General features: G+C 43.9%; 1 protein-coding gene across 6 annotated transcripts in view; it reads left to right on the top strand.

Moving 5' to 3' along the window:
• RNF157 (ring finger protein 157) overlaps positions 1-21,491 on the top strand; it is a 72,089-nt gene that overhangs the window by 18,395 nt on the left and 32,203 nt on the right. For all 6 annotated transcript variants that reach the window (XR_010384555.1, XM_064495508.1, XM_064495509.1 and 3 more), the window contains one exon: positions 1,169-1,287. Coding sequence is in view for 5 of the 6 variants with exons in the window: in XM_031469148.2 (XP_031325008.2) it covers positions 1,169-1,287 (119 nt within the window). In the remaining variant the exon portion in view is untranslated. The remainder of the gene's footprint in view (positions 1-1,168; positions 1,288-21,491) is intronic.

Raw genomic sequence — 21,491 nt, forward strand, 5'->3', positions numbered from 1 at the left:
CTCACTTTGTGGTGAGTGACGTTCTCCACGTTGCTTTGTTGAGTAAGTGTTTCTAGCCCAGAGTGGCTCCATGGGTAGAAAATCCAGAAAACGAATAAACGAATACTTGGTTCTGTTAGAATTTTTTTTTTCTGTTAGAATTTTCTTCTCTCCCTTCCTCGCTATGGCTTCTTCATAGGCTGAAAGTGCTGAAGCTCTTTTTTTTTTTTTTTAGAGTTTGCTGTAAGCATTTATCCCAGTTGGATGACGCATAAAGAATACTTTTGCTGATTCATAACTTCTTTGTATTTATCCAAGAATTGGGAAAACAAATTAAAAAAAAAAGAATTGGGGTATATGCAAGGTATCAATAAAATATGTTATTGTGTGAGTCATTCACTTTGAACAGCTTACCTTTTGGAGAGAATTATATTATAGAAATATGGGTTAGGAGGCATTTGTCTAATCATCAGATTTGGAAAGTGTTCCCAGATGGAATGTGCGGTGTTACCTGAGCCTCCCTTGGTCACTAGGTTCCATCACATCCTGGCACACCTCCTCCGTCTCTCTGGATAAGGCAGATGGAGATTCTGATCCTGGCTGCTGATTGCATCCGGTTATTGCAGAGTTGAAATATCCCTGCCTCCTGGCTGGTCAAGGTGGGGCAGAGAGAGCCTGCCATGACTAATGTCCCTGCTACCTTGGCCATTGGTACTGTGAATGAATTTGAGAAATTCATTAGGCTTATGAAAATCTAGGCAAAGAAATGCATGTGTGTGTATGCATGCTGATACCTGCGGTTAGGATTCCTGATGACATGGAGAACAGAGAACAGCCACTTCAAGTTTAAGGGAAAAAAAATCAGAAACAAAATACATAGATATGTTTGTTAATGTGCATTGTGGGGCCTTCTGGTCTTTTGGCTGATGCTATTGTAGGCAGATCACAGTAAGGATTCAATTAAGAATGTCAAAAGGAACACAGTGATCTGTTTTATATTTGGTATCTTGGGTTCTCACTGCTACGCTTTTGCTTATTCGGTGCCATTGTCTCCAATCAAGGGAAGACAATTCTCCTAGGGTTAGAAATTGCTCAAATAATTAGTTGAAGGGTAACTTTTTTTTACCCTAATTGGCTTTCTCTGCTTGGTTTATTTTGACTGGTTTCTGTTTGATTTTTCTATCTCTAGGAAGCTATTTTGCTAGCCACTTCATTATGGGAGGAGAGAAGTTTGACTCAACTCACCCCGAAGGCTACCTGTTTGGAGAGAACAGCGACCTGAACTTCCTGGGGAGCAGACCAGTTGCGGTATGGTTGTGGCCCGATCCCTTCCACGTGGGGCGTGGTCGTGGCCCGATCCCTTCCACGTGGGGCGTGGTTGTGGTCCGATCCCTTCTACGTGGGGCTCGGTGGCCCATTCAAACAGCCTGGTCAAAAGGAGTCTGTAATTGATGGTTCAGCAGCATTTGTAGCTTGTTGTGAGTCAGGAGGGGCCCAAGGAGCCAGACTGCAGCCTCTTGGGCAGAGCGGGGTCTCCCAGTGCTGGAGACTGACCTGTGGGAAAGTGTAGAGTTGGCTTGAGGATGAGAACATCTCATAAACCCCAGCTCTCCTACAGATGGGAAGCCCTGCCTCAGTGCCACCTCTGCAGCCTGCCCCTGCCCAGCCCCCAGCCTGCCCTCACCTTGCTTTGTGTCCCTCTTCATTGCACCTAATACCACGTAAGCTTTCATTTCTCCGTCCCTTCCTCTGTTTGTTGCCTGCCTTCCCCTTTAGAGTGTACATTTCACAGGGCAGGGGCTGTTTCACCACAGCTTCTGAGCACCCAGAGCAAAGCCTGGGACATTCCGATAAGCCCTTAATAAAGACCTGTTGAATGAGTGACTGAAAAAGTTTCCCTCAATATCCTAGTTGGTATCAGGCTGTCTCTCTTTCAATTCATTCAACACATTCCGTAAACCTTGATGGAGCATTTTCTCGGCCCCCAGCACGAGGCTTTGTAGTAACGGCTGCCATGTGGCTGGTGAGTGGCTACCACGTGCTAAGGATGGTCCGAGATGCTTCTCGGATGTTATTCCTGGTCTTCGTAAAGACAGAGGACCTATGATTAATCCCGTCTGGTAAGTGAGAGAACTGAGGTTCCCTGAGGTGGATAGCAGGCAGGAGCCTTTATTGACACGTAGACTCTGTTCCAGGCCCTGTTCTAAGTGCCTTACAGAACGTTTTCCCAAAGTCACAGAATTGGATCTGCCTCACCACTGATTAGTAACCTTTCCACTGCTTTGCATCGCTTCAGAACATCCTGCCTCCCTCCAGAAACTCCCAGTTTAGTGAGGCAGGCCAAACAGGTGAACAGGAAATGTTTCCACAGCAATAAACGTCTGAAGGGACTGGATTCTGCAGGGGTTGAGAGTTGGGGGGGTGGGTGGCCAGGGCAGAGGCTTTGGCGCTGGCGTGGAGGAGAGGTGGCGGGACTGAGTGAGGCTTTGGAGAGTGGCTGGGTTTTCACTGGGCCAGTGGGACAGGGGCTTCCCGGGAGTGAGGTACAGAGCACAGGCCTGAAGGCATTCACATTTCTGCTGAATCAGCAACCATTTTTCTTGTTGTTGTGTTTGTTTATTTTGTTTTTAATTTGGGGAGGGAGAGGTGATTAGTTTTATTTACTTATTTACTTATTTAACAGAAGTACTGGGGGTTGAACCCAGGACCACTGAGCTCTGCCTTCCCCCAAGTCAGCAACCGTTTACTGAGCAACTGTGTGCCAGGCACTGTGTTAGGTGCTGGGGATAAAAAGCTGAAATGAGCGTGGCTTGTTCCTCCCCTGGAACAAATAAGGAAGCCAGTCTGGTGGGAGTGGACTTTTCCTGATGGTAAAACAAGATTGGAAAGGTAGGTGGGGGCTCCATCACCTGGAGAGATTTTTGACTCTCCCCTGTAGGCTCTGAGGAACGTTGAAGATTTTTAAGGCAGATGAGTAGCCTGGGAAATCAGGGGTTTTTTGGTTTTGTTTTTAAGGAAGGTTAATCAGGTGACAGTCTTCACCTGGAGCTACAATTGAAAAACATTTTGGGGGGGCTATTATTGGTTTTCATGTTTTCTGTCTTTCTATCTGAAGTGACCCCCACCCTGCTTATGATTCTTAGTTCAGTAGGACTTCTGAAAAATACCACGTCCTTTCTGCTTCAGATTCACTTATGACAACTCATACCTACTAAATGTCTTCTCCCTGAATTTGCTACTAGTACCTGAGTTATTAGAGTGGAAAGACCTTGTTCTTTTTTTTTTCTGTTGGAGCTGGATCGGAGCTCTTCGCCGGGAGTCAGCTCGTGCTCGGAAAATGCCCTTTCTTCTCATGTGGGCTTGCCGTTTGCATCCGTTTCTTCCTCCCTTTTTTCTTTCTTCTGATGTCAGAATAGTTTGTATATTAAAAAAATTTTTTTTGACCTTTTCAGGCCATAAAGAGAATTTTAAAAGAAGGGAATGCTTCTTTGGGTTCATTTGAGGTTTGTGCTGGCTGTCAACCTTCCCAAAGTTTAACAGCCTTGTTTACACTTCTCTGTGAGCCCATGAATGACCGAGCTCTCCCAGAAGCACCGGAGAGCAGCCTTGACCTTAACTTTCAGGCTTTCTCCCAATGGAGCATCAACATTGGCCTTTTTGTTGTTTTTTTATGGAGTAATCATTACATACGCTTAATGTTGCCCAGAGCAAATGTTTTCAAAAGACATCATAATTTCATGTTAAGAAAGCAAATCAGAGTAACCTTAAAGAGGTAGATAGAAGTATAGGAGATGGAATAAATGTAGCACATTTCCCTTTTCTTTTCCCCCTTCCTTCGTGAATAATAATTATAGTTTACATCTATTAAGCACCTACTGTTTGCCTGGCCTGGTGGTCCTAAGCTCTTCATACACATTTCCTCAGTTTGTTTTCATCCTCTGATGAGGAGGGCCCTGATCTGACAGATGAAGGAGACCCAAAGAACCGAAACAAAGATTGCAAAGCCTGCAAGTGACTGAATCAGGATTTGAGCCCAGCAGTCCAGCTCCAGAGCCTGGGGTCCTCTGCCCTTTCCTGCCAGTCAGCTCAGGTGTCCTCAGGAGCCCTGCCCACATCCTGCCTGTGAGCCTGTTTGAGTAGATGGTCGAGTTCAGTTTGTGAGACGTGGAGAGCGAGCCGAATGTAGCCAGAGCAGCGGTGACACCCTCATGGTGTCTCTTGAGAAAGCTGGTATGTGGTGTGTAATTCCACCTGCCGACCTGACCCTGGGAGTTTGCCATTACTGTGCGCCAGCTCGTTCAGGGGAAGGCCCAGTGATTGAAGGCTGACGTGTAGCTCGAGTTCTGAAGGACTGACCTCTACTCTCTAGTAACATATCTGGGTGTCATTAAATGGGCATCAGGTTGCAGAGGAAAGAGAACAGCCTTATAAAGCCATCCAGCAGCTCCAGGCAAGAACAGCTCCTCTTTCCAGAGAGATGGGGACAAAACATGTCGAAATAAATGGTTAGAGGGAAATACAAATGCCATAGACTTCCTGGCTTCTGGGACTGGGGGCATTTCCTGTCATTTCTGTGCGATCGGACTAAGACGAGGACCCTTTGACGGAGCAGTCGCTCAGCCCTTAGCTCTTACTGGAGCCCCGCTGACCTCCCACTTAGGATAATCCGTCAAAGTCAAATTTATTATCAAGTCTTCAGGTCAGATTTAAAGGACTGGAGTGTGTGTATATGCACAGAAAGGTGGCTGAAGAGAGGTTGGAAGCAAGATTTCAAGGTTTATTTACATCTTAGTATTAAACCCTTTGTGACCTTGGCAAGTCCATCACTCAGGCTCTCAAATTACCCACTTTTAAAGTTGAGGGGGTTCTGACTTTATAAGCATGTCATGCTTGAAAAATGCACTGGAATTGCTGGACGGGAGGGTATGGAACGATGTTAGCTGTGCCCACCAACCTCTCAGGTCTGTTATTTCTGCAGCTCCTGATAGTTCTGGGTGGAGAGAATACTCACTGGTTTTTAAGTAATTGTCTTAAGTAGTGAGCAGGGCTCCCGGAGGTCCTTCTGCTCTGGTGCCTAGCTGGAGGAGGTAAGATGGCTGTGTTTGTGTGTCACAGTTATAAGATGTTAAATGAAAGCCATCCCTCCCCTTTCTTAGGTGGCAGAAGAGCTCATGCTGATTTTTTTTTTTTTTTGTCCTTTATTAGATCATGTCTTGTTGAGGTAAATTGCTGCTAAAACTCTAAATTATGTAGAGGCTTAGTGAATTTAGGATTGTCAGAGTATCAAGTGATGTTGACTCTACGTGAATTCAGATCTTTCCTCTCACCTGAGGGGAAGCAGCTGAGTTGCAGGCAAGCTCCCGCACCCCGCATCCTCTGTGTGAGCTGTCCCCGGGGCCCTGGGAACGTGCTTTCCCCTCCTCACGCTCCCTGCAGCCTGGCTGCACTGCTGGCCTTAAACACAAGGCGTACTCAGATGGGCTTTCTTTCTACCCCTAATAGAGATAGACTCCAAATTTGTGCTTCACTCCAGTTCCTGGGCACTGAACCCTTTTATTCACATGTGTGCAGGGAGAGCCAGTTACTCAAAGGAACTTGGTGGCATTTCCATTTGTGAATTGCATGCATAGAGCTGTGTGTCAGCTATGGTGCTGTTCATTCGGTCCATGGTGCTGTGAGTCATATATTGTGATGGCAACTGGGGATGCAGAGCTGAGAAGGACTTGGCCCCTGCCCCGAGGAGCTCCAGCATCGTGGGGTAGGCAGATTGCCCCTCACTGTGATGAATCGTGGTAAGTTCTATGAGAGACAGGGCTAGTGCTCTGACAGTGCAGGGGAGAGGGGATGCCCTCTGCCCAGGGCTCTGAGAGGTGAGCCCTTGTACCTGGAGGGGTGAGCAGGATTTCCCAAGTGCTGCTAAGGCAGAATTCCCAGGCACTGTGAGGAAACACCAAGATGCAAAAGTGCACGTCGGGCTTCCAGAATGGCCAGTAGGCTGTGAGGACTGGATCCTGAGGGAAGTTGGTGGAAGATGACGCTGGAAAGACAAATTGGACCCATGTTTGAAGGGCCATGAGTGTTGTAACCGAGAAGTGTATACTTTCCTCTCTGTGGCTGTAGAGAAGGTCACAGTCATGAGAGGCTTTGCCATTGACTAGCTTTGTGGTGTTGATGAAGGCATGGCCATCCCCGAGCCTCTGTTCCCTCATCCGTAACAATACCTACCTTGCAGGAAGAGTTTGACGATTCCAACAATGACAACTATTGCGATTTGATTTGCATTTTAGAAAGTTAACTGTTTAAATCAGCTCGCAGTGTGGAGTGAATCAGAAGGAGAGGAGATACGGAGAGCAGTTAGGAAGCAGTAGTTTACTGCAGCTGGGATAGAGGAGTGGCTGAGCGAGAGGAGTGGCTGAGCTAGGGGAGTGGCGTTAAGAAGTAAAGGTGCTGCGGGTTCAGGAGTTGTGGGCAGTGTGAGTTGAGGGGAAGGGAGGAGTTGAGGCAGAGGACACGGAGGAGCGGCCCCCGTGGGCAGCTACCACTTAAATGGGATGCTCTGCACGTGTTCTGTCTGCAGGTTGGTTTGTGCCCAGGCCTCGGTGTAACTGGGCAGGTTGGTCACAAGTGCCCTGGTGTCTGCTGCCTAGGGGCCTAGGAGTCTGCCCTACCACAGAGTGGGTGGCTCAACAGATACTCATTTCTCAGGAGGTGGGGAAGTCCAAGGTCAAGGTACTGGCAGAGGCGGTTGCTGGTGAAGGCCTTCTTCCTGGCTTGTGGTGGCCACCTTTTGCTGTGTGTTCACATGGCAGAAAGAGACGGATATCTCTCTCGTTCTCTTCTTTTAAAGCCACTAATGCCACCTTATGACCTTATCTAACCCTCATTACCTCCCCAAAGCCCCATCTCCAAATACAGCCACATTGGGGATTGGGTGCCACGGTGCAATCTAGAGTCCGTGGAGGGAGTGGGCCTCGTGTGTGTGTGTGTGTGTGTGTGTGTGTGTGTGTGTGTGTGTGTGTGTAATTGGGTTTTTGGCCTTTTGCCTGCTAGCTTCTTTCCTTCGTTGTTTTGGAGGGCGGTAATTAGGTTTATTAATTTACTTATTTTAACGGAGGTACTGGGGATTGAACCCAGGACCTCGTGCGTGGTAGGTATGCGCTCTACCATTGGAGCTACACCCTCCCCCACATATTTCCATTTTTTAATTAAAAGCATTTTAATCTTTTTCAAAAACAGAGGCAGCACTACTGCTGAACACAGGAAGGAAGTAGGTCTAGGAGAATATATAGCAGTAGGGAAATTAAGGAAGTTCATAAAATAATGGCTTCCATTTTTTTTTTTTTTTTCAGTGACCTGCAGGAAGGGTGTGGTCTGCTGAGTGGGGCGGGGATGTGCTAAGAAGTGGATGTGGGCTTGTGGAGAATGAGAAAACAATCAGAATAAGCGTGATGAGGAATGGAGCCGGGTGGCGTCCTCTTGGTGTGAACCGGCAACGATTCACCTTTAGAAACTTCAGATTCAGTGTGGCTGTGGCCTGCTTTTAACAACCTGAGGATAAAGAAAACCCAGACTATAAAAGAGCCAAACAAGGGAATGAATTTTCCTACTTTTGAAATGGTTTAGGGCTTTGCAGACAGTTTGATGTACAGATTTTTTTTAATAGCGTTCTTCTTCTCATTTTTTAATTTTAATGGAGGTACTAGGGATTGAACCCAGGACCTCATACATGCTAAGCACATGCTCTACCACTGAGCTACACCCTCTCCCCCTAAAAATAGCATCTTTATTATACAGGTCTCCCTACTTCTGGGCTCTCCCAAGAGGTGACCACCTGGCTCAATTCAATAAATCATCTTCTCAATATTTTTTTTTCACTTTCAGTTTTTTTTTAATTATGACAGAATACACATAACATCACATGTTACCATCTTAACGCTTTTAAGAGTACAGTTCAGTACACTGACATTGTTTTACACCCATCTCCAGAACTCTCATCTTGCAAAACTGAAACTCTACACCCGTTAAATGCTCACTCCTCCTTTTCGCCTCCCCCCAGCCCCTGGCAACCACCATTCTACTGTCTCTAAGAATTCAACCTAAGGACCTCATATAAGTGGAATATTATAGTATTTGTCTTTTTTGTGACAGGCTTATTTCACTGAGCATTAATATCCTCAAGGTTCATCCAGGTTGTAGCAGGTGTCAGAATTTCCTTCCTTTTTAAGGCTGAATAATATTCCATTGTGTGTATAGAGCACATTTGTTTATCTGTTCATCTGCCATTGGACACTTGGGCTGCTTCCACCTCTTGGAGGGTTGTGAGAGCATCAGGGGAACGAGTTCCCCAAATGAGCTGAGAGAAGTCTGACCTCAGGTCGCAGTAGGAACGAGAAAGAGGGCCCTGATCCGAGAGGCAGAATCCACATTGGCTGGTAATCAGCATAAGAGGCAGAGTCTAGGGAATCCGGGATTCACAATTCTCAAGTAGACACAGACATCCCCATGGCCGGCCTTGGAGTTCACTCTTTTCCATCATGGCCCTGACTTTGACTTAGTACACTTGGCTGACTGAGTTCAGCCTTCTTTTTATTTATTTTTTTTTAATTTTTAAATGTTTATTTATTTTTATTGAAGTACAGTCAGTTACAATGTGTCCATGACTGGTGTACAGCACAATGTCCCAGTCACGCATATACATACATGTATTCATTTTCATATTCCTTTTCATAAAGGTTATTACAATATGTTGAATATAGTTCCCTGTGCTATACAGAAGAAATTTGTGGGGTTTTTGATCTATTTTTATATATAGTCAGCCTTCTTTTTAGTTCTGCCATTCCTTAAAGTTAGGGCCTTTGTCTGGGGTACGTGAGTGTTTTTAGGCTGGCCGACTGTCACACTTGGCTTTAAACTGTTGATTGCTGCATCTGAGACTATCTTTCCATTTTCTATGAAGGGACAGCCCTTAATAGCACCCACCCAATTCCACAGTCCTTGCTGTAGCCACATCTTCCGCGCCTCCTGTACCAGAGATGTTAAACCAGCCAGTGCGTCCCTGCCCCACGTGGCACTACGACAGCGCCCCAGGGACTGTCACCCTCCTGAACGGGTCCTTGTTGCCATCTGGCTCGTGAGGACCCACCCCCAAAATTCCACCTGCAGAGTCCGCTTCCTTAGGCAACTTCTGATACCATCTGGCTTAAGTCAGACTCTCTGGAAGCAAACATGAGTTGGAGATCTTTGTGAAAACTATTTATTGAAGGCATGCTCTCTGGAGAAGGAGGACAGCAGACGCCAGATGGGGCAGGGGAGCAAAACTAAGCAACAACGTGGTCTTGGCAGAGATTGGCTTCAGCTGGTCCCTGGAGAAAGCTTTGGAGTACAGCTTGTACCACAGAATCCCCCCATCTCAAGGAGAGGGGCTGGCCTTTTTAAACCACCCCCCAACCACCTCAGTGAGTCACTGGCTGTGGGCTGCCCTGCGGTGGTATGAGGAGGGAGGAACTGGGAGGATTCTCAGACCAGGTGACTCTGGTTCCTAATTCCTGAGAAGGTGTAGCTCTGGGCTGTTTGTGGCCAACATTCTCAGCCCCTGGGGGATGGGAGCGCAGACCTGGTTGGAGGGGGGGCAGCACATCCTGTACACACTTCTGCCCTTGTTTTTTAATCAAATAGTGTATCTTGGAGACCATTCTAGATCCATTACATAGGGCTGGCTTGTCCTTTTTAAAAAGTATGTTTTTGATAATAGATACACCAAAAAGGAACAAATCATACGTGTACAGTTGGTTTTCACAAATGGAACACACTTCTGTGACCAGCATCCAGATCAAGAAATAGAACATGTCCAGCTCCCCAAAGCTCTCCTTCATCCCCCTTCCAGTCACTACTCACACCCGTGGTAACACGAGCCACCTTCTCTCCTGGCTTGAACTTGATGTAAGTGGAGCCATGACATGTGTCTGTTTGTCCCCTTCCTTCCACTCAGAACATTTGTGAGACTCACCTGTCTGAGGTATAGGATTCCATGTGTGAATCAACTGTAATTTCTCCACCCTATTGTTGATAGGCCTTTGGCATTCTGTTGTTTGGGCACTTTAGCTATTAAGGATCATGCTGTGACTGTTTACAACAGCCAAGACATGGAAGTAACCCAAATGTCATCAACAGATGACTGGATAAAGAAGATCTGGTGTATATATATGTAATGGAATACTACTCAGCCATAAAAAAGAAACAATGCCATTTGCAGCAACGTGGATGGACCTAGAGATGATCATACTAAGTAAATCAGACAGCAAAAGACAAATATCATATGATATCACTTACATGTGGAATCTAAAAAATACAAACGAACTTATTTACAAGAGAGAAACAGACTCACAGACATAGAAAACAAATTTATAGTTACCAAAGGGGAAAGAGTGAGAGGGATACATTAGGAGTTCAAGATTAGCAGATACAGACTACTATATGTAAAATAGATAAACAACAAGGTCTTACTGTATAGTTCCTACAGGGAACTACATTCAATATCTTCTAATAACCTGTAATGAAAAAGAATATATGTATAGCTGAGTCACTATGCTGTCCACCAGAAACCAACACAACATTATAAATCAACTCCACTTCAATAAAAAGAAAGAAAAAAGGGGGGAAAAAAGAAAGAAAGACAAAAGAATCGTGCTGTCGTGAACACTAACTCCACTGTAGGTATTTTGTTCAGCATGCGTATGCATATTTGGTAGGAGCCCAGGGGTGGCATTGCTGGGGCGCTCGGTATGCTGTGGCAGTAACTGCCAAACAGCTTTCCAAAACGACTATCCCAACTTGACACGTACCAGGAGTATCTGGAGTCCCCACCACCTAGCAGTTTCCATCTTTTTCATTTTAGCTGTTCTGATGTGTGTGCAGAAGTAATTTCCATTTTCCTGGTGACTCATGAGGTTGAGCACTTTACATACATTTATCAGCCATTTGGATCCCTCCTTTGTGAAATGTCAGTTCAGATCTTTTCTATTGGCTCATCTGCTCTTTCTTTCTGAGTAAGGAAATAAGAAAACATGAGTCCTCTCAGAAAAATATGTTGCAACTATCTTCTCCTAGTCTCTGCTTGCCTTTCACTCTCTCTTTAAACATAATGTATTTATTTTTATTGAGAAATAATTGACAGATAACACTGTGTCAGTTTAAGGTGTGCAACCTGTTGGTTTGATACATTACCACCCAGGTGTTAGCTAACTCCTCCCTCAGGGCACCTAATTATTATTTCCTTTTTGTGGTGAGAACATTTAAGATCTAGAACCTTAGCAACTTTGAAGTTTAGCCTTTTCACTCTCTTAAGTGGGATCTTTAGTTGAACAGAAGTTCTAAATGTTAATAGAGTCCAATTTATCAATTATTTTCTTACATGGTAACACTTTTTGTATCCTGTTTAAGAAATTTCAAATAGCCAAATCATGAAGACGCGCTGGTTTTCCTCACGTAGCCTTGTTTTACCTCTCACATTTAGTGCGGCCATCCATCTGCAATTGATTGTGGGCTGTGCTGTGAAGTAGGAGCCAAAGTTCCTTTCCTTCTTTTCCTTTTGTTTAAATTGACCCAGCACCAGCTGTGGAAAAGACCACTTCATCCTTTCTCACGGCATTGCAGCATCTCCTTTGTTGTAAATCAGGTGACCGTGTCTTGTTTCTCCAGTGAAGAATCCACTCATATCCAGCGTGGTGATGTGGGGTGGGGGTGTGCAGAGGGGGGCGAGTCACAAGCCTGCCTGCCAGCGTTCTGGGAGGTGAGCGGGGAAGGGGCAGGGCGGTCTCAGCAAGCCTCCAAGCCTCTGTACGGGGACCTTGACTTAGCCCTGTTTTCAAAGAGCTCCCCTCCCGCAGCCGTACCCGGCGTCCCTGGGACTGTCAGATCCTCTAACTTACTCCTTGGTAAACATCCAGTCTTCTGTTAGAAGGGGACAGGTGGTCTCCTGACCACGTGGTGTCTGGGAAAAGATCTCGGAGTGGAAATGCTTTTCATTCAGACCTCCCCAGTCTCCTCTTTGCAGCTTCCCGCACTTTTAGGAGGACCAGCTGCCTCCAATTCCTAAGCCTTTCTGGGATTCTGGGCACAATTATCCTTCTGGCATTTGGAATTTCAGCCTTTTCTGTTCTCCTAAATCCGTTTCCATTTGTCTGTGTGTGTTTCAGCTTCCAATTCTTTTTGTTATTTCCTCTCCCATTCTCTCTGTTCTTGTGGTTTTATACTTTTTTCTTCCTTCCCACTCCCTTTACTGTCACTTCAGTGGGAATTCAGAAGGGAGCAGAGGTAAATACCGGTGTTTAATCTGTTATAGGAACTTGTAGGAGGGGGAGCTGTCATAAGCCTTTACATTCATTTCTTCAAATTTTCAAATCTGTGCCTATGGGAAGCTGGGAAGCACTGTTTGACTTTAAATTTTCCATCATTTATTCAAACTACATCTCAAAATTTGGTAATAACCCCTTATATATCTAGTATAAAAGATATAATTTATTACATAGGGTAAAAAGGGAATGAATAAACAACATAATTGAGGCTTTGAAATTACAGGACAAGGATTTTCCATCTGTAACAATTTTTTAATTAAAAAAAAAAAGCTGTAATGTGATCTTGTGTTGTGCTAGAAGGTGATTTGCAGTTTCCCTCACTCTAGATTTGCTGTGGGGCTCTTAATTGTACCTCTTGTGCATTTATATGTGCTTCACACTTTATGTTATGCAGGAAGCTTTGAGGGGTTCTTGCAGAATTCAATAAAACTTGAGTATTTTGCTAGGCACAAAATAACTCAGTATGAGGTCAAGCCAAATGTGATGGGCTGGAAGAACATTCTATGGAAACTCAAGCTTTTTAGCTTAACAGAATTTTCTTTTGAATCTATATTCCATTTCAGCTACAGTAATTTATGTTTTCTTTTAATCGCAAAAGTTCAACTAAACCAGAAGGAAGCCTGGTTGCGTCTAGTACTACACAATCATGGAAGAGGAAGCCCGGGTATTTTATAGAGACAGTTTAAAGCAAGAGGTCTCTGGATGCAGAAGAGCTGCTTCACATCCCACGAAGACGCGACCTGCTTTTGGTAGAGCTTGCAGGGTCATCCACGCGGCAGTGAATGTTACCGCCCTTCGTACCCATCAGACCCTGGCTTCTCCCTCCTAATATATTCGAGAGGCTCACAGGGCAGATGAACACACGATGACCTGTGCAGAGTTCAGTGAGGCCTTTGGCTATTTCATTAACCATTGGAAAGAATGTGTCCTGTCATTCTGGAAAGGGCAAAACTACAGGGATAGGAAACAGGTTAGTAATCGCCAAGGACTCGGGGCGCAGGGAGGGGCTGACTACAAAAGGGCATGAAGGAACATTTGGGGGTGATGGAAATAGTCTGTATCTTGACTACAGTGGTGGTTACAGAGCTGTATGTGCTTATCAAAATTCATAGAATGGTACACTAAAATGGGTGAATTTTCCTGGGTGTAAATTATACCTCAATAAACCTGACTTAAGTGGGGAAAAAAAAAGGAAGGTCTTGGGAAGGATGGATGAGTGGTTCATAGACATGCCAGTGCTCTCTCCGTGGCCTGTTCTCCATGTGGCCCGGGGAGCTCCTGTCTGTCTTGTGTAAATGAGAGGTGGTCGGCGTGGCCCCCAGATGCCGTGTGTGCACGTGGCCATGGGAGGGGTGGCAAGTCAGCGTTGCCCCTGCACCAGCCGCCCTCAGCCAGCACGGTCAGGCCCAGCTCCCAGCAGCGTAGGTCTCACTGCAGGGCGGGAGCTGCCCGTCTCCACCTGTGCTTTGTTTTCCTCATTGGCTTGTGATTGTTTTGGATCGTGTCCAGAAGTCACGTTTGTTCATTAGACCATCAGAGTCAGAACAGACAAGAGGTGAGCTTGCTCAGCTCTCACTTGACTTTAGACCGTGTCTTCCGCTTCCATCTGATCACAAACTGAGAATCTCAGAGCCTTCCAGTCACTGTGGGAAGAATTTACGTGTCTCCCAAGGGGGGATTTGCCATTCCAAAGAGGTTAAATTCTAATAGGGTGGGTGGCAGATTTACAGTAATTCTCCTGGTCACAGCAAAATGAGGTATATCCTAAATTGTATTCACTCTAAGTGCTTTGGGATTCATAGGTAAGAGATACTTACCTAACTGCTGATGTTTCATTTGTACGTTCTTTTTTCCAAATATTCAAAATTGCATTTTAGGGAGAATTCTTTAAAGAAGGTAATATTATCAGTAATGATAATCCGTAATGATCACCTGTATTTTCACAGCACTGTGTGGTTTTTAAAACATTTTTAATTTGGTCTTAATCACCCTACGTGATAGACAAAGGCTGTTTAATCCCATTTTACAGATAAGAAAATTGATGCCGAGAGATGTTAAATTGCTCACCCGAGGTCTCACACACCAGAGTTGGTGCCAGAATGGAGGCAGGACCCTGGATCTTCCAGCTCCTTGTGTCCCCTCCACCTTATTAAATCATTTTGTTTTCATTCTTCCATTTCAGTCTTGCACACAGCTCACTGGCAGGGCCAGAGGGTCTTTGCTCCTAGTTAAACTTGATAAGTATTACTTCACAATACTATGCAGTCATAAAAAAAATAAATAAAGTAATGCCATTTGCAGCAACATGGATGGACCTGGAGATCGTCATTCTAAGTAAATTAAGCCAGAAAGAGAAAGAAAAGTACCATATGATATCACTTATATGTGGAATCTAAAAAAAAAAAAAAAAGACACAAATGAACTTATTTACAAAACAGAAACAGACTCACAGACAGAGAAAAGAAACATGGCTACGGGGGGGGGTAGGGGGAACGGGATGGGGAGGGATAAATTGGGAGTTCAAAATTTGCAGATACTAACTACCATATATAAAATAAACAACAAGGTCATACCGTGTAGCCCAGGGAACTATATTCAATATTTTATAGTACCCTATAATGAAGAAGAATATGAAAAGGAACATATGCATGTACATGTATGACTGAAACATTATGCCAGACACCAGAAATTGACGCAGCATTGTAAACTGACTATACTTCAACTAAGAAAATATTTTTTAATTTAAAAATAAAATAAAATAAATATTGCTCCACAAATCCTTTATTAAAAAACACGTGGCTGTGTGTTTTTTCAGTTATTTTGTGGGTATTAATTGTGCCAACCTGCCAGTTAGGGCAGATGTTCAAAGTCCAGAGGGTCACCATGTGAACACGCTGTACTGTTCTGAAAACCTTATTCATATAGCCATGCTACAAATAGCCATTTTTACCTTCTCCATGTGCCTGTTTATTGATACTGGGTGACACAAAGACTTCTCTAACATAGATTTTGCCCTCAAATTTATAATAGAGCAGGAAGCTACACACACACACACACACACAAAGGGGAAGTGATAAATGAAGTGTAGACAGAGCTTCCAGAAGCTCTGAGAAAGGAACTTTACTCTCTGACATAAGTTTTGCTGACTTGGAAAGTGCTGCTAAATGCTTCAACTTTTGGTTTGTTGTTGAATGCCGTATTTCTTAACAAACCAGGGCACCAAGATTGGCTGTGGTTTTCAGCAGTGAAGCTAAAGCATCTGTGTTGTAGGAATTTCCTCGAAATTTCTTTGAAACATACTGAAACTAAGCATGCACACTCTCACCTCTGTTTCCTGTTGTCAGAGTCCGCCCCAGCTTACGGGAAACTGTAGATATCGGTGTTGCATTTCAAAGAAAAGTCTGGTTAATTTTTTCAGCTTTTAAAGAGATGCATAACGGCCTTAAATTGTAATGAAAGTGTTTTATAAAAGTCAGAGACTCCTGGGGCAAAGAGCTTGGGTACATGTAAATAGCACCCTGAAGCCACACACTTCACTCAGCTGAAACAGTAGCGCTGATTATTACAGAAATGAATCAGCCCCATGCTTTATCTTTAGAAGGCAGCTCTGAGCATTGCGGTAAAGGTTGTTATAATTGTAGAATAGATCGTAGTCCCTAACCATAGTTTCCATTTACTGAAATTTTAAATGCTTTTAAACACGAGAGGTGCATATCCCCTGCTAAGCCATACTGTTAAATATTTTTAAAAGCAAGAGGGGGAGGGTTAGCGCAGGTGCTTAGTAGAAGTGGTGACTCCAGCTTCAGGAGGCCCCCAGGATCTGATAACCCCAACCCCTCGCCTTGGTTCCCCCAGCTCTGGGGGAGGGATCCACTTCCTGAGGACACTCTGTCCACTCAGGATCCCCTTTCTGTGTTTTGGTTCTCCGGTGCCTGTTTAACCAGTTCCTTCTATTAAATTCTCTGTTAAAACCACTGATGTGGTTTGTTTTCTTGACTGGACCTTGATTAATACAATCTTTAATCTGACAAGTTATAAGGCAGCTATTATTAAGCATATTTGACTGGTGAGGAAGTGGAGGCTCAGTCAGGTGCAGCAGCTTGTCTAAAATTGCCCAGCCAGCAGTGCAGGAGCCGAGACCTGCACCTTCCACTTTGAGATCCTCTGTTCTCCATTTCCTCTCAGCATTTCTCCTGCTGAATTTATTTTTTTTTTAAATAATTTTATATTTACAGAAGAGTTGCAAAAGTCATAGAGAATTCCCATACGCCTTTCGCCCAGCTTTCTCTAATGTTAATGCCTCATACGACCATGGAACATTGATCCAAACTAAAAATTCCCGTAGGGACGTTACTATTTTGCAAAACCACAGATTTTATTAGCACTACACCAGTTTTTCCACTAATGTCTTTCTTTAGCTCCAGATTACCTTTGTGGGTCACATCTCTTTCATCTCTTCCAGTCTCTGACAGTTTCTTGGGTTTCCCTTGTCTTTCATGACCTTGACAGTTGTGAGATGTACTCATTAGGTGTTCTGTAGAATTCCCATCAGTTTGGATTTTCCGATGTTTTCTTGTGATTAGACCAGGGTTATGAACTTGGGGGAAGAATACCACAGAGGTAAGTGTCCTTCTTACTGCATCACATCAGAGGCACATCACAGCTCCTGACAGACCACCAGTGATGGCAACCTTGATCACGTGGTCAAAGTGGCATCTGTCAGGTTTACCGACTGTAAATCTTTCCTTTTCCATAATTTATTTGTTTAGAAGCCAGTCACTAAATCCTCTTGCTGAACTTTTGACTTCCCACTTCATCACGCGGCTGTGCTCTCTTGACAGATTATTAACTAGTGCTTAAAGAATCTTTGTATTCATTGGCCAGGCTGAGAATTACAAACCTCGGAGCCAGACGAACCACGTTAGGAGGTATGGCCACGTGTTGCTTCTTGGGGAATTATTGTCTGTTGCATCATCTTTGCTTTGCACTATGTTTAAACTTGGAACTGGGCTATTTTTAGTCTCAGAAAGCTCATGGTTAACACTAGGACACCTATTTATTCTTGGTGAACTGGAGTCACCTCTGACAAGCCCTGAAAGATGTTCAGAAGCCCAGGGTCTTAATGCAGGAAATCAGTAAAACGGAGGAAGTGCCACAGAGAAGTGGTGGCTGAGAGTAGGAAAATTGGAGGTGTTGAAGCCTGTGGTTCAAGGAGTGGAGATTTACAAGGATGGACTGAGAGGTGATAGGTAACAGGTGGAGGGATGCAGACGTCTCAGGTAGGAGGTCAAAGAAGGCGTGAGGATGGAGCGCAGGACGAGAGAGGAGCCAGCGGCATGAATCAAGCTTGGAGTTGGACTCTGAACATGATATATTGTAAATGTTTGTGTTCTGTCTCTGAGATTCACCATCTGGAACATAATATAGTTCTAGCTCTAGATTTCATGTTATGCAGAATTTCAGTGAACTTAGACTTTCATATAAATTGGAGGAAGTACTTCAGTTGGTTTTACATCCTTGGCTGCTCACTGCTATTAAGGGGTGACTGAAGCATAATCATAGCTCTCAAAACTTTCGGAAGCTTAGCAGGGCAGAATGAAGCAGATGTCGCCTTTTTAAATTAGCCACAAAAGACAGATCTTAATATTAACAGTTTAGAAATTAAAACTATCAGACATATGCTATAGGTTTTTATTTTATGCAACTTTATTCTAATTATATGGGGTTTCCATATTTCATGATTAACTAAAGAAAATAAAATCTCCTTAGGGTTTTTGATTCACTAATGGCCTTCCTAGGCCTAGGGCTGTATCTTCAAATATGTAGCTTGGCCAAAGTAACAGACCTTCCCTGCACTTTGAATGCTGTATCTGATTGGCTAATAAAGCTAACTGTTTCTATATTTCACACTATTATTCTTTTTCCCAAGCTGAGATTCCTAGCGTAATAGACTTCAGAACATATTTTCCTTCCAGGAATATGAGAAATGGAGGCTTGACAACTCTTATAATTGATTTTGGATCTTCCATAGACAGTTTTGGAGTCAGTATATTTCAGGAGGGGCACAGGTGGGCACCTTGGAGCCTTTCAACTTGAAGACTAGCTTCCACTTTTTTGTTTTTGAAATATGGACTGAGGAAGACTTTGGTCCACTTGCCTTTCTTAAGAATTAGCCTATTTAAAATGCCTCTGTTGAAAAAAAAATGGCTGGGAAACTAACACTCGGTGGCATTAGAACATTCACACTCTTCTTTGGAAAAAAATGTATGTTGTGTATTATAAAATACCTATTTTGGCTGATACTGTTGCTTACCTCTCTGGGCATATTCTTTACATACAGTAGTAGGCACCTCAAGATCTCTTGCTTAAAAGTGGATTCTTACTTGTGAGCTAGGTGACGAGTCTCCCGGCCAGGTGAAATCTGGAAATCTAGAATGGAGCGCTTGTCTGAAACGAGTCCTTTCTCTGACCATTAGTCGTTATTTACCGACTTGCTGGAGGGAAAAGATGACTGTGTCTGCTTTACTAAAAGCACTTCTTTTCCCCTTTTAATTCTCTCCTTAAAATTAGCTGGTGTTAGGCGGAATCCTTTGTAAAGGCAGCTCCTCTTGAAGAAGGTACTTTCAGTGTAGAAGCACAGTATGACTGGGTAGGGTTTCAGCCTGCTGGGAGGTCTGCATCTTGAGGCTTCAGTCAGGGGGAACGGAAAGTTGAGTAAGTTTCACTTTTCATCAAAGTAGCACACGCGGCCCCGCACGTGCATTTGATGTCAGAGTGCACTGAACGTATTGCCTGGTCTGAGTACTCCCCAGCAATAGGAGACAAGACCTGAACCATAAAAGGAGGGAGAAAATGGGTCTGTGATGGTCATTAGCAGAGAGAGATCTGGGCGATTTTGTGATGGGTGCTTTTCACTGTGGGGGGTCTTTCATGCTCCTAACACCTGTCAGGATGAACAGAGAGAACCGGTTAATTGGGCATATTCACAGAAGGGTTTAAATATTTCGGACCGGTCAGCCTTAGGTGTGATGTCACACAGCCAGGACATTGGTCCTACGTGCACCCTTCCTGGGGACCTAGTGGATGGAGGAGTTAACAGACTATAAACAGACTGCCTTCTTGGATGGATTCCTTTGGTAACCAAACCTGAACACAGAACATCTTCGAGTTAAAGTCAACTTGTGACACCCTCTTGGTGTCTCCCTCACATCTTTGAGTGAAAAGAATGTCTTTTCACATCTTGTCAGCTTTGTGGTCACTAGTCTTTCTACCCTGGTGATTGACTCCACACAAGGGTTGGATGGAAAATTAGTGAAAAGGGGTTTTACTGTTGTAAATATAGCTCATTGACGTTTTGGTCTGCAGCAGGGACAAAACAGTCTGTCCCAGGGCTACAGCTGGTTAAATAGGCAAATTTGTATCCACTTCACAGCGTTCAAGCGGAGAGTACACTGTTCTCTCCTGACACTGGTCTAAAAAAAAATGTCCTAAAGCATCACCTGTCTAAAAATATCCACTGGTAAGTCCTGGACACGCTACATAGCTGAGAAGAGAGGAAGTCGAGAAAGCTGAGAAAATAACCAGGCAGTAAATAAAAAGGAACTGAAATTTAAATATAAAAGCCCTAAAATCTATAAAAGCAAGAGCTTATGTAAATGAGCTGTTCATATGACCCCCAGTTGTAGATTTCCATATTAACTATTATTTGTTTCTTTAACACAGATATTACATGTCTGCTAACGTATAAAATGAGTACGTTTCTGTTTTAATCATACATGGTCTAAAACAATCTCCTTTCTCTTGGGAAGCAGATTTTTGGCACTTGGGTCTTTTTCTTTCCTAAGTAAAAGCTGCATTAGGGCATATTCATTTGTTTTCCTTTTATTCCCCCTCCTTTTTTTCCTATTAAGTGTCCATTCAGGGAATGTTTGTTGCATCATTTGTAGTAGTGAAAACTGGAAACAGACCAAGTGTTCATCAGTAAAAGATGAGTGAATAAATGATGGTCTGAAGTAGACTTCTCTAATAAAGGAACCAGGGCTCCTTGGAGGCATGATCGATTCCAGGGAGAGGACAGGAAAAACACAGGATGAATCTGGAATACCTTGTGGTGCCAGAAAGTAAGGAACTACTCAAAAAGTGATAGGGGCCCGTGAGAAGGACACAGAGCCAACTGGGGGATCTCCCAGTGGCCACATCCAGGGTGCTACTTACATGTGTGATCAGGTCTGACTCTAATAGCAAATGTTAACAAATTACATTCTTAAAAACCTATTTATTGAAATTAGTTAGTTTTATGAATGGATTCTAGTACCTTTTACAGACTCTTGGGAATTGCCCAATAATTTATAACTGAAGTAAGATATCCTGTGATCTCATACACACTGGGACCATATTTTCTACAACAAAAATGTGAGTGCAGCCATGGGAGTAGTTTTAACAAAATATTTGAAATTAGAATGGCTTAAAATCTAGGATTGGGGGAGAGGGTATAGCTGAGTGGTAGAATGAGAGCTTAGTGTGTACAAGGTCCTGGGTTCAATCCCCAGTACCTCTATCAAAAAAATAAGTAAGTAAATAAACAAACCTAATTACCCCCTGTCAAAGAAAAACCCCCAAAACAAAAAAACTTAAACAAATAAAATCTAGGATATCTGGTTGATATATACACACATATATGTGTGTGTGTATAAATATATACGTGTATGTACACACACACTATCTCCAATGTGTGCTTCCGTTCCATCTAAACTGGCAGTTCTAAAAGAAATTTTTAAAAAACCCAAAAAACTGGCAGTTCTACATTTGGTCAGCAGGTGGCACTTTGCTGATGTAAGGAAAACGTAAAAGGAAGCTGATGAACACCAGGATAAGAGGCCAAAGAGGAGCTTGCTGGGTGTTCACACAGAGCTTTGATGAGCACCCCCGTGGGGCCCATTCAAAGAGTGCCTCTGGCGGTACAGGGACTGTCCTCCCATCCTGGGCTTGAGGTGCTTGGGATTTGAATCATTCTGAGATTTCGGTGTATTTCAGTACAGACACAAGGAGACCACTCTCGGGGTGGGCAGGGGGTGGGGGTGGGTACTGTACCCAAATGTAGTGCCCCAGATGCAAGCTCTGTCATGGGGCGGGGCCCCTTACAGACAGAACTAAGAGACC

The sequence above is a fragment of the Camelus dromedarius genome, chromosome 16, assembly GCF_036321535.1.
Source record: "Camelus dromedarius isolate mCamDro1 chromosome 16, mCamDro1.pat, whole genome shotgun sequence".
Classification (NCBI taxonomy): domain Eukaryota; kingdom Metazoa; phylum Chordata; class Mammalia; order Artiodactyla; family Camelidae; genus Camelus; species Camelus dromedarius.